We start from the raw sequence: 12,558 nt of genomic DNA, 5'->3' as shown, positions 1-12,558 counted from the left end.
CTCTGTTTTAAATATCCCTAATGACTTGGCCTTCACAGCTGTCTGTGGCAATGAATTCCACAGATTCACCACCCCATGGCTAAAGAAGTTCCTCCTCATCTCTGTTAAAAGGCCATCCTTCTATTCTGAGGCTGTGCCCTCTTGTCCTAGACTCCCTCGCCATAGGAAACACCCTCTCCACATCCACTCTATCCAGGCCTTTCGACATTCAATAGGTTTCAATGAGTTTCCCCCCCTTCCCCCACCATTCTTCTAAATTCTTGCGAGACAGGCCCAGATTCATGAAAGCTTCTCTGTCTTTTTCCAATATTTTTATTAATTTCTTGCATAAAAGAATACATAGTAAGATATATAATATATATCGATTACATTATATTGAAATCACAGATGAAGTGTAATTATCCCATATCCATATAGATTAAATTTAAACATAAAATTGAAAAGAAATAATTTTATTATACAAAAAATCTAAACACACTACCAGAAAAAAAACCAGCTGTTTGGTTTAAAAAAAGAAAAAGGAAAAAATCCTTAACATATAGTAAAAAATATTATTAGCCAACATCTGTGCTTAATAGCAAATCAAAGATTTTGAAAGTAATTCAAAAAAGGTTCCCCACAATGTTAAAAAATCTTGTCTAGGTTGAGAAATTGAATAGTGAATCTTCTCTAAATCTGAGCAAGAAAGCTTCTCATACATTAACCCTTTCAATAGTTTTCAATGACAGCCCCCTTATTTTAATATTAATTACTTTTCTGGGATGGGGGTCATCACAGGGAAGCCCGGCATTTATTGTTCTAGAGGCTCGTTTAACCTTCCTGAATCACTGCAGGCCTTCTGGTGCAGGTAGCTCTCATATTGCTGTTGGAGAGGGAATTCCAGAGTTTAGACCCATGAAGAGATGGAGAATAGTTCTGGATCGGGATGGTGTGTGAATTGGAGGGGAGCCAACCTCCAAAAGGAGATGTTTCCATCCTTGGCAGCTCCAGTAACAACTTGGCCTCAAAGATGAGGACTCAGTGCAGCTTAACTTGCGAAATGTCAATGCTGTTGTTAGTAGAGATTCAAGGTTCAAAGTAAATTTATTTTCAAGGTATGTATATGTCACTGTGGCGACCCTGAGATTCATTTCCTTGCAGGCATTCACAGTAGAACAAAGAAATACAGTAGAACCAATGAAAAGCCACACACAAAGACGGACAGACAATCAATGTGCAGAAGAAGACAAACTGTGTGAATGCAAAAAAAAGACATAATAATAAATAAATGAGTAAAGAAATAATACTGAGAACATGAGTTGTAGAGTCCTTGAAAGCGAGTTGATAGTCGTGGGATCAGTTCAGAGTTGAAGTGAGTGAAGTTATCCTCACTCGTTCAGGAGCTTGATGGCTGATGGGTAATAACCGTTACAGAACTTGGTGATGTGAGGTCTTACCTCCTCCCCAATGGCGGCAGTGAGAAGGGAACATGGTCTGGATGATGAGGGTTACTGATGACAGATGCTGCTTCCTTGTAGATGTGCTCAATGGTGGGGAGAGTTTGCCTGTGGTGGACTGGGCTCTCTGCTGAGATGACACAAAACTGCAAACAAAATCTATGAAAAACTACACACAAACAAAGACTAGCAAACAATTTGTAAAAGAAGACACATTATGCAGATAAAGCAAAGTACATGAATGGTACTGAGAATATGAATTGTAGAGTCTTTGAAAGTGAGTCCATAGCTTGTGCAGTCAGTTTGGTGCTGAGCTGAGTGAAGTTATCCACACTGGTTGAGGTGGCAACGCCTGGAGACCCAGGTCAGACAATGGAGTTAGGATATTAGGAGAGAAAGAGGCTTCAGGGGATAGATGGGCAATCTGAAGAAAATGGGTGGGCTGTGCCTTTAACTGGGTTTGATTGATCGTCAGGTCCTAAGGGATGGAAATAAGTTGGCTCAGATGGAGGAGGCACCACTCTTTCCAGGAGAAGCTATCAAAGCAATTGGTAAGTGTTGTACTCTTTTATCGCTTTTTACCTCAATTTTAATAAAACTTCATGAAAATAATCACCGTTGATGATGAAAGCTTTTACATATGATGTACAGTACTACCAATTTAAAACCAAATAGGGCCACTCAGAGGCCACTTCAGAATACTCTGTCTTTCTTGGTTTGTAAAGGGCCCCTTATATATATAATGTGCATATTAGAAAATTCCATCTTCTAGTTTATTACAGCACTGTGGTATGGAAACGATTTTTCATTGATGTATTATGGGGTGTTACGTATTATGAGACCATAAGACATAGGAGCAAATTAGGCCATTCAGTCTGCTCTGCCATTTCATCCTGGCTGATTTATTATCCCTCTCAATCCCATTCTCTGGACTCCTACCCCCTACTCATAACCTTTAACACCCTCACAAATCGAGAACCTACTAACTCCCACAGCTACCTAGAGTATTCCTCCTCCCATCCCGTCTCCTGCAAAAATGCTATCCCTTTCTCTCAATTCCTCCGCCTCCGCCGCATCTGCTCTCAGGATGAGGCCTTTCATTCCAGGACAAAGGAGATGTCTTCCTTTTTTAAAGAAAGGGGCTTCCCTTCGTCCACTATCAACTCTGCCCTCCATCGCGTCTCCTGTATTTCACGCACCTCTGCCCTCACCCCATCCCCCTGCCAGCCCACCAGGGATAGAGTCCCCCTGGTCCTCACCTATCACTCTATCAGCCTACAGATCCAACACATAATCTTCTGTAATTTCTGCCACCTCCTACGTGATCCCACCACCATCCACATCTTCCCCTCCCCCCCACTCTCGGCTTTCCGCAGGGATCGCTCCCTACGCGACTCCCTTGTCCATTCATCCCCTCCATCCCTCCCCACGGACCTCCCTCCGGGCACTCAACCCTGCAAACGGAAGAAGTGCTACACCTGCCCCCACACTTCTTCCCTCACCACCATCCCAGGCCCCAGACAGTCCTTTCAGGTGAGGCACCACTTCACCTGCGAGTCAACTGGGGTGATATACTGAATCTGGTGCTCCCGATGTGGCCATTTATACATTGGGGAGACCCGCCGCAGACTGGGAGACCGTTTCGCCGAACACCGGTGCTCGGTCCTCCAGCAGTGGCGGGATCTCCCCGTGGCCACACACTTCAGTTCCACAGACCACTCCCACTCCGACATGTCTGTCCATGGCCTCCTCTACCGTCAAGATGAGGCCACACGCAGGTCGATGGAGCAATACCTTATCTCCCGCCTAGGTAGCCTCCTTCCTGCTGGCATGAACATCTAACTCACTGACCTTCATTGATACCCCTGCCCCCCACCCTTACCCCATCCCTATCTATTATTTTAGTCTGGTTCTCTTTCTCTCTCTTTTTCCCCCCTCACTATAATCTCTCCCCCCAGCCCTACCTTTCTTTCTCTTTTATTTCCCATAATTCTCCAGCTTCCCCCTAGCCCATTTCCCTCCAGCCTATCACTTTCCAGCTCTCTACTTCATCCCTCCCCCCACTTCTTATCCCCCCTTGACCATCCCATGTTACTTCACTCCTGATGAAGGGTTTCGGCCCGAAACGTTGTTATTACCTCCTCCCATAGATGCTGTCTGGCCTGCTGAGTTCTGCCAGCATTTTGTGTTTTTTGTTTTTTGTTTTTTAAGAACCTGTCATCCTCTGTTTTAAATATATGCAATGACTTGGCCTCCACAGCCATCTGTGGCAATGAATTCCACAGATTCACCACCCTCTTGAAAAAGAAATTTTCCTCATCTTTGTTCTAAAGGGACACCTTTCTATTCTGAGGCTGTGCCCTCTGGCCCTAAGCTCCCCCACTACAGGAAACATCATCTCCACATCCACTTTATTTAGGCCTTTCAATATTTGATAGGTTTCAATGAGATCTCCCTACCCCTATTCTTCTAAACTTCAGCGAGTACAGGCCCAGAGCCATCAGACACTCCTCATATGTTAACTCTTTCATTCCCGGAATCATTCTTGTGAACTTCCTCTGAGCACTCTCTGGTGCTAGCACATCCTGTCTTAGAGTGTGGGGCCAAAACTACTCACAATATCCCAAGTGCGGTCTGTCCAATGTCCTATAAAGCCTCAGCATTGCAGCTTTGCTGCTGTTATCAAGAATGAAGTCCCACTCTCCCCTGCACTGACAACCCCCACTTTCCCATTTCTCCATTGGCTTGGTCCCACCTTCTGCTCATGATGTCAAAAAATGTTGGAATAAAAAGGACGTAACTCTAAAGATCAGTGATGGAATTTAATTGGAGATCAGGATTAAGGGGTTGAATAGCCTCCTCTTTGTTTCTTCCTTTGGTACGAAGCACAGCTGTAATGTTTTCAAATTGGTCTGGGCATTAAATGATCACACACAAAATGCTGGAGGAACTGAGCAGGTCAGGCAGCATCTATGAAGAGGAATAGAGTCGATGTTTTAGGACAAGACCCTCCATCGGGATTCAACCCGAAACACCAGATGTTTATTTCTCACCATAGATGCTGCCTGACTTGCTGAGTTGAATTGAATTGAATTGACTTTATTACTTACATCCTTCATATACATGATGAGTAAAAATTTTACGTAACGTCTCCGTCTAAATGTGACCTGTGCAATTTATACTAATTTATAATAAGTAGTATGTACAATGGGACAGTCAGTATAACATAGAAATACAGGTGTATCAACATGAGTTAATCAGTCTGATGGCCTGGTGGAAGAAGCTGTCCCGGGGCCTGTTGATCCTGGCGTTTATGCTGCGGTACCATTTCCGGGATGGTAGCAACTGGAACAGTTTGTGGTTGGTGTGACTCGGGTCCCGAATGATCCTTCGGGCCCTTTTTATGCACCTGTTCTTGTAAATATTGTGAATAGTGGGAAGTTCACATCTACAGATGCACTGGGCTGTCCGCAACACACTCTGCAGAGTCCTGCGATTGAGGGAAGTACAGTTCCCATACCAGGCAGTGATGCAGCCAGTCAGGATGCTCTCAATTGTGCCCCTATAGAAAATTCTTCCAGCATTTGTGTGTGTTACTCTAGAATTCCAGCATGTGCAGAATCTCCTGTTATTGAGTGATAGCAGTTACTTTATGTTGGAATTGGTGATTCCTGACTTCCCGTCTTCCCCTCCACACATTTTTACACATTTACTGTTTCCTGATGTAAATTGATTTTTTATTGTCTCAGGTATGAGGAAAAACGTGTTGCATGCCACTTATATGGATAATTTCACTACAACAGTGCGTTGAGGTAGTGGGGCCATAGAAAAGTACAGCACAGAAACAGGCCCTTTGGCCCATCTAACCTGTGCTGAACCATTACAGGCAATATCAAAATGCATAATAGAGTGTAGCAGTTACAGAGAAAGTGCAGTGCTGCCAGACAAGGTCATAACGAGGCAGACTATGAGGTGAAGAGCCCATTTTATTGTATCAGGAAACAGTTCAATAGTCTTATAACAATGGGATAGGCAGGCTCTATTGAGCAGAGGTGGGTGTATTCAGGCTTCTTATATGTACTCTCTGATGGGTGGGACAAAGAGAGAAGGTCCAGGGTGCATGGGGTCGTTGCTATTATACTAGCTGTTCTACCAAGGGATCGAGGAGTGTGGATGAAGTCCATCAAGGGGAGGCTGTTGTGAATCCAGCCTTCCTCTGATCTTTGCCTGCACTTTCCCCATCTTCAAATCCTCGTGAAACTTGTTTTCTTTAATATGTGATTGTACTCTTTTCCCTGCAAAATCCTTTCCTTAGTTCATTATGACATAGAAGGACTCCCCAAGACTATGGTGGATCACAGAGCAATCACGTTTCCCCACTAGTTTCCCCTCCCCATAGCCTGTCATCCCCACTTTCACAGCAAGTCAACAACCTGCAGCAATCGGGGCAAATTTCAGTTAATGAGCAACTAATAAAACCAGCCCATTTCTTTGGGAATGTGAGCATCAAGGGAAAGTGCTTATGGACAGAGGGGGAAGGTACAGACCCCTTAGAGGCAGCATCGGAGGTCGGGATTGAACTTGGGTCCCTGGAGTTGTGAGATGGCGGCATTCTCCGCTGTGCCACAGCGCTGTTCTATCTCTTTTTCGTTCCTTGTGTCCTCTCGACTGATTTACTTTTAATGAGCAAGTTATAAACGTATAAAAAGTGACAGAACAGATGTCAACCAATATATTCTGTAGATCACCACACACAGAATACTGCAGGAACACTGTAAGCCATCTATCTGCTTCTATGAGGGGGACAAACAGTCGATGTTTCAGGCTGGGGCCCTTCATCAGGACTGGAAAAGAAGGGGGCAGAAGCCAGAGTAAGAAGATAGGGGAGGGGTGAGTGGAAGGACTACAAGCTGGCAGGTGATAGGGAAGACCACGTTGTATGGGGAGGTGAAGTAAGAAGCTGTGAGGTGATAGGTGGAAAGGTGTAGGGCTGAAGAAGAAGGAGTCTGATAGGAGAGCAGAGTGAACCATGGGAGAAAGGAAAGGAGGAGGGGGACCAGGGAGGTGATGGGCAGGTGTGGGGAGGAGAAGCGGTGAGCAAGTATGGGGGAATGGAAAAAGACAGAAGGAGGGACGGTGGAAGTTGGAGAAATCGATTTTCATGTCATCAGGTTGGAGGCTATCCAGATGGAATACGAGATGCTGCCCCTTGAACCTGAGTTTGGTCTGATTGCGGCAGTAGAGGAGGCCATGGACACAGGCATACCAGAATGGCAATGGGAATGGGAAGTCGAATTGAAATGAGTGGCCACCAGGAGATCCTGCCTTTTGTGGTGGACGGAGCGAAGGTGCTCGATGAGGGGTAGAGATATTTTCTTGCCAGGTGTGCAAACTGGTGAAATGAGGTAGAGAAATAGAGTTTTGAAATTCGTGTGTTTTCTCCATAGCCAAAGACGTCACATACATTTGCCCTTTTATTGGAGCCATCAGTGGGACACTGACTTTGACTAACTACAAACTGTACTTCAAAAGCGTGGAGCGTGTAAGTTCAACAGGCCTCATGCGAGTCCTTGGATTTCAATGGACTCCTAAAATCAAAGCCATTAATTCTTGTAATTATTAATTATCTAGCCAGAAGTCAAGGTGGATGCCATTGCTATACAGGTGTCCCCCGCTTTACGCCACTTTGCTTTTACAAAAGGCTTACATTAGTAACCTGTTTTTGCATTACAAAGAGGATTTTCGCTTTTATGAAAATTTTTCCCATATAAATTAATGGTTCTTCACTTTACGCCATTTCGGCTTAAGAAAGATCTCATAGGAACGCACTACCTTTGTAAAGGGGGGGGGGGCACCTGTATTTAAAATAAATAAAATTCTGAGCTGTGTGTTTCTCTGATTTGCGGGTTGGCTTAACAAAAAAACAATATCCTCATTTACAACTTTGCGATCATCGAAGATGTCTTCAAAAAATTCCCTCTTTCCAATTCACTCCTCCCATATCCTACGACTCCCCTGCACACTAAGGGCAATTTACTACGGTTAATTAATCTACCATCATTTATCCATCTTCCATCATTAATCTTAATGATGGAAGGTGGCATCCAAAATTAAAGACTCCCACCATCCAGGACGTGCCCGCTTTTCTCATTGCTACCATCAGGAAGGTGGTACAGGAACCTGAAGACACTCACTCAACATTACAGGAACAGCTTCTTCCCCTCCACCATCAAATTTCTGAATGGACAATGAACCCATGAACACCACCTTACTATTTTTTGCACACTTTTTGCAATACTCAGTTAAATGCATTAATAAGTATATTTACATTTCTTATTGTAAATTATAGGTTTTTGTGTATTACACTTCATAGTAAATTTTACGTATTGTACCGTACTGCTGCTGAAAAACAAATTTCACGACATATGTCAGTGATAAGAAAACTGATTCTGATTATATTCCAGGATCCCCCTTTCACACTTGATGTTCCACTTGGGGTCGTGAGCCGTGTTGAAAAAATTGCTGGTGTTCAAGGTCACGGTGCTAGTTCCTGTGGCCTGGAGATCGTGTGTAAGGTAAAATTTCCAGACTTTGTGTCACTGTTCAACATCAGCAAGTGCTGCCAGACTCTGCAGGTTAGGGAGTAGTATTGTGAGTGGAGTCTGTGTTTGTACCTTTCTGTTGCCCCCTTCCAGAATATAACCATATAACCATTACAGCACGGAAACAGGCCATCTCGGCCCTTCTAGTCTGTGCCGAATGCTTACTCTCACCTAGTCCCACCTACCTGCACTCAGCCCATAACCCTCCATTCCTGTCCATATACCTATCCAATTTTTTTAAATGACAAAATCGAACCTGCCTCTACCACTTCTACTGGAAGCTTGTATGCAGTGACCCTTTGAGTTTCTGCCTTCCTCTGCACTTTGCAGTAATGTGGAAAGCACATTTTAATTTGCTGGTGCACTTAACCGTATAGCAGTTTGTATTTCATTTTGCTTCAACTGATTTATAGAGTCATAGAAGGTCCTGGAACTTGGCCCTTCAGCCCACCAATACTGTGCTGACCATCATCATCCAGTTTACACTAATCCTACTTTAACCTATTCTGCCAATCATCTCTCCATCAACTTCTTGGGAGCACCTAGTGGGAACCTGGCGAACATGCAAACTCCACACAAACAGACTGAGGTTGGGAGTGAAGCCGAGTCTCTGCCAGGCTATGCCACCTTATGGTCCAGAGCTTGTGCACTTTAGCATTCCCTGGCTTAGCTGGTCTTTAGATATTCATTGCAGAACGTGACATGCAATGGCAGCATCTATTCAGAAAGAGTTATTCTCCTACAACCTTCAGGCTCCCGAAACAGCGTGGATGACTTCTGTCACCTCAACACTGAACTGATTCCACAACCTACAGACCCACTTTCAAAGACTCAACAGTTCATGATCTCGATTTTTAGCTACCTGTTTATCGCACAATTGAGTACAGGGTAGTCACCATACACTACCCTGAGATTCATTTTCTTGCGGGCCTTCACAGTAGAACAAAGAAATACAATGGAATCAATGAAAAACGACACATAACAACTGACAAGTAACCATTGTGCAAAAGAAGACAGACTGCAAAAACTAAATAAACAAGCAAATAAATAAATAAACATTGAGAACATGAATTGTGGGATCTTTGAATCTCAGTCTATAGGTTGTGTTCATTTTGGTGCTGTGGTGAGTGACGTTGTCTGTGCTGGTTCAGCAGCCTGACAGTTGTAGGATAAGAGCTTCCTGAGCTGGAGCTGGGAATTTGTCTCTTGCACGTTGGTTCATGGTCAGTCTTTGTTTATGCATACGTTTTTTAAAATAAATTCTATTGCACTTCTTTAGTTTCACGAGAAGGTCTTACTGTGTTCAATTCTGGTCACCTCATTATAGGAAGGATGTGGAAGCTATGGAGAGGGTGCAGAGGAGATTTACCAGGATGTTGCCTGGTTTGGAGAACAAGTCATATGAAGCAAGGCTAGCAGAGCTGGGACTTTTCTCTTTGGAGCGTAGAAGAATGAGAGGGGACTTGATAGAGGTCTACAAGATTATGAGAGGCATAGATAGGGTGGATAGTCAGTACCAGTTTCCCAGGGCACCAATAGCAAACACCAGAGGGCATATGTACAAAATTAAGGGAGGGAAGTTTAGGGGAGACATCAGGGGTAAGTTTTTTTACACAGAGGGTTGTGAGTGCCTGGAATGACTTGCCAGGGATGGTGGTGGAGGCTAAAACATTAGGGGTTTAGGAGCCTCTTGGACAGGCACATGGATGAAAGAAAAATGGAGGGTTATGGGGTAGTGTGGGTTTAGTACTTTTTTTAAGGATTATATGGGTCGGCACAACATGGAGGGCTGAAGGGCCTGTACTGTGATGTAGTGTTCTAAAATGAATCTGAGGGTAGTATATGGGGATAAATACATACTTTGATTATAAATTTACTTTGATTTATGGCCCACCCCAAATGCCTCTGAATTGCAGAGGTAGTTTCAGGTTGACCACTGAAGTCGTGTGTAGGCCGCACCAGCAGCTGAAGGCAGGTTTTCTTCCCTGAATGGCAGCTGTGAGCCAGGTTAGTTTCACAATAAGGAGAGGTTGGATAAATTTGGGTTGTTTTCTCTGGAGCGGCGAAGGCTGAGTGAAGATCTGATAGATTATGAGAGGCAAGGAATGGAGGAGAGAGGCGATACCTTTCTCTCTGGGTGAAATGTCTAACACTGCAGGGCATATATTTAAGGGGAGAATGGGTAACTTCAAGGGCAATGTGTGGGGTATGTTTTTATACACACAGAGTTTCAGATCCAGTTTGAAATTTATTTATCACATGTATCATGTACATCGTAACGCGTCCTTGAGAGTGTAGGTATCCGGAGCACACTGCCTGGGTTGGTAGTGGAGGCAAATATGGTAGCTGTGTTTTAGAGGCTGTTACATAAACACCTCATCTTCAGTGAATGGTGGGATACGGGCAGAAGGGATTAGATTTGTTCAACATTCAATTACTATTTAAATTAGTTTGACACAACATCGTGGGCTGGAAGTCTGTTCCTGTGCTGTAATTCCTGTGCTCTAACAATCTGGTATTTTCACGGTTCAAGTTTATTTGTTACGTGTATATTGAAACGTTCAGTGAAGTGGGTTCATTGTGTTAACAACCAACACAACCGAGGGTATGCTATGGGCAGCCTGTAAGTGTCACCACCATTCTGATGCCAACGTAACATGCCCACAATGCTCGGCAGAACAACATAGAACCCAACAAGCAGCAAAACAACAACAGCAAAGCAAGCTTCTTTCCTCCCTTCCACCCAGATGTGTTTCTTTTTAAAACAAGGTCCACATTTAATTGCATGGATTTAAATTCTCCAACGTCCTGTGTTTTTCATTATTTCTGGAAGTGATTTGACATGATGTTGCCCAACTTTTTCAACAGGATATGAGAAACCTACGGTTTGCTTACAAGCAGGAAGAACATGCCAAACTGGAGATCTTTGAGAATCTTACCCTGTATGCCTTTCCTGTCTCAAAAAACTTGGTAAGTTTGCCTGCCAGTGCGATGTGTTGGAATTCATTTTAGAATTGGAATTCATTTTAGAACAGTGGCTCTCCCTGAAGGGAGAGTAGGGAAGGCAAATGCAATATTAGTGGGAGACACGGTAGCATGATACACACAAAATGCTGGAGGAACTCAGCGGTCCCGATGAACGGTCTCGGCCTGAAACGTCGACTTCCTCCAGCATTTTGTGTGGATTACTTTGACTTCCAGCATCTGTAGGCTTTCTCTTGTTTATGGCGAGGTAACATAGTGCTTAGCACAACGCTTTACAGTACCAGCGACCCGGGTTCAATTCCTGCCGCTGCCTGTAAGGAGTTTGTATGGTCTCCCCGTGACTGCGTGGGTTTCCTCTGGGTGCTCTGATTTCCCCTCTCAGTCCAAAGGTGTACTGTTTGTTAGGCTAATTTGTCATGATAAATTTTCCTGTGGTTAGCTAGGGTTAAATCGGGGGTTGCTAGGTGCCAAGGGCCAGAAGGACCTGTTCCGCACTGCAATCCCAATAAATAATTAAAAATCATTTTGAGAGGACTAGAATATAAAAGCAAGGATGTTATCCTGAGGCCTTATAAGGCTTTGGTCAGACCACATTTGGAGTATTGTGAGCAGTTTTGGGACCCAAATCAAAGAAAAGTTATGCCGGCATTAGAGATGGTCCAGAGGAGGTTTATGGGAATAGTCCTAGGAATGAAAGGGTTAATGTATGAGGAGCATTTGATGGCTCTGGGCCTGTACTCATTTTAAGGGGTGATCTCATTGAAACCTGTCAAATATTGAAAGGCCTAGACTGGATGTAGAGAGGATGTTTCCCTTAGTGAGGGACTCTAGGACTCGGGGCACAGCCTCAGAATACGAGCATGTCCTTTTAGAACAGAGATGAGGAGGAATTTCTTTACCCAGGGGTGGTGTGTCTGGAATTTGTTGCCACAGCTGGCTGTGGAGTTCAAGTCATTGGGTGCATTTAAAGTGGAGGTTGATAGGTTCTTGATTAGTCAGAGTGCCAAAGGTTACAGGGAGAAAGCAGGAGAATAGGGTTGAGAGAGGAAAATAAATATGACATGATTGAATGGCAGAGCTGAATTGTTGGGCCAATGGCCTAAATTTGCTCATATGTCTTATGGTTTTATAGTCTAGAATGCTACTGGCCTGATTAAGCCCGATTAACCGGAATCCACTGTATTTAGAACTGTAAAGAAGAAGGAAGAAAAGAACTTCTATGATCCAGTATAGCCATGTTCTGCAGTCAGCAGGAAGGGCATTGTTTTCAGATATAACGACAAAAATTGCTTAGACTCTTGCTTGTTGAAGGTGGTTGTTGGCCAGTCCCAGGTCTGAGTGAGGCCTGGGTCTAGATTGTATCATTTGCTGAAAGGTTACAAATGGAACTGATCATCGTGCTGTCATGCCCTCTTCCGATCCTATGATTCAGATTTAGATTCCGTTTTTATCACACATACACTGAAAATACAGTGAAATGCGACTTTTGCATTAACAACCAATACACCCAAGGGTGTGCTTGGAGCAGCCGGCAA

General features: G+C 44.0%; 1 protein-coding gene across 3 annotated transcripts in view; it reads left to right on the top strand.

The window, feature by feature from the left end:
* LOC140734179 (phosphatidylinositol-3-phosphate phosphatase MTMR1-like) overlaps positions 1-12,558 on the top strand; it is a 57,155-nt gene that overhangs the window by 15,835 nt on the left and 28,762 nt on the right. For all 3 annotated transcript variants that reach the window (XM_073057822.1, XM_073057819.1, XM_073057821.1), the window contains 4 exons: positions 1,912-1,987; positions 6,884-6,978; positions 7,901-8,011; positions 10,907-11,008. In XM_073057822.1, coding sequence (XP_072913923.1) covers positions 1,912-1,987; positions 6,884-6,978; positions 7,901-8,011; positions 10,907-11,008 — 384 coding nt within the window. The remainder of the gene's footprint in view (positions 1-1,911; positions 1,988-6,883; positions 6,979-7,900; positions 8,012-10,906; positions 11,009-12,558) is intronic.

This window comes from Hemitrygon akajei, chromosome 10 (assembly GCF_048418815.1).
Source record: "Hemitrygon akajei chromosome 10, sHemAka1.3, whole genome shotgun sequence".
In the NCBI taxonomy this organism is placed as follows: domain Eukaryota; kingdom Metazoa; phylum Chordata; class Chondrichthyes; order Myliobatiformes; family Dasyatidae; genus Hemitrygon; species Hemitrygon akajei.
The sequence above is the reverse complement of the archived record's forward strand: the minus strand, read 5'-3'. Positions and strand labels throughout refer to the sequence as shown.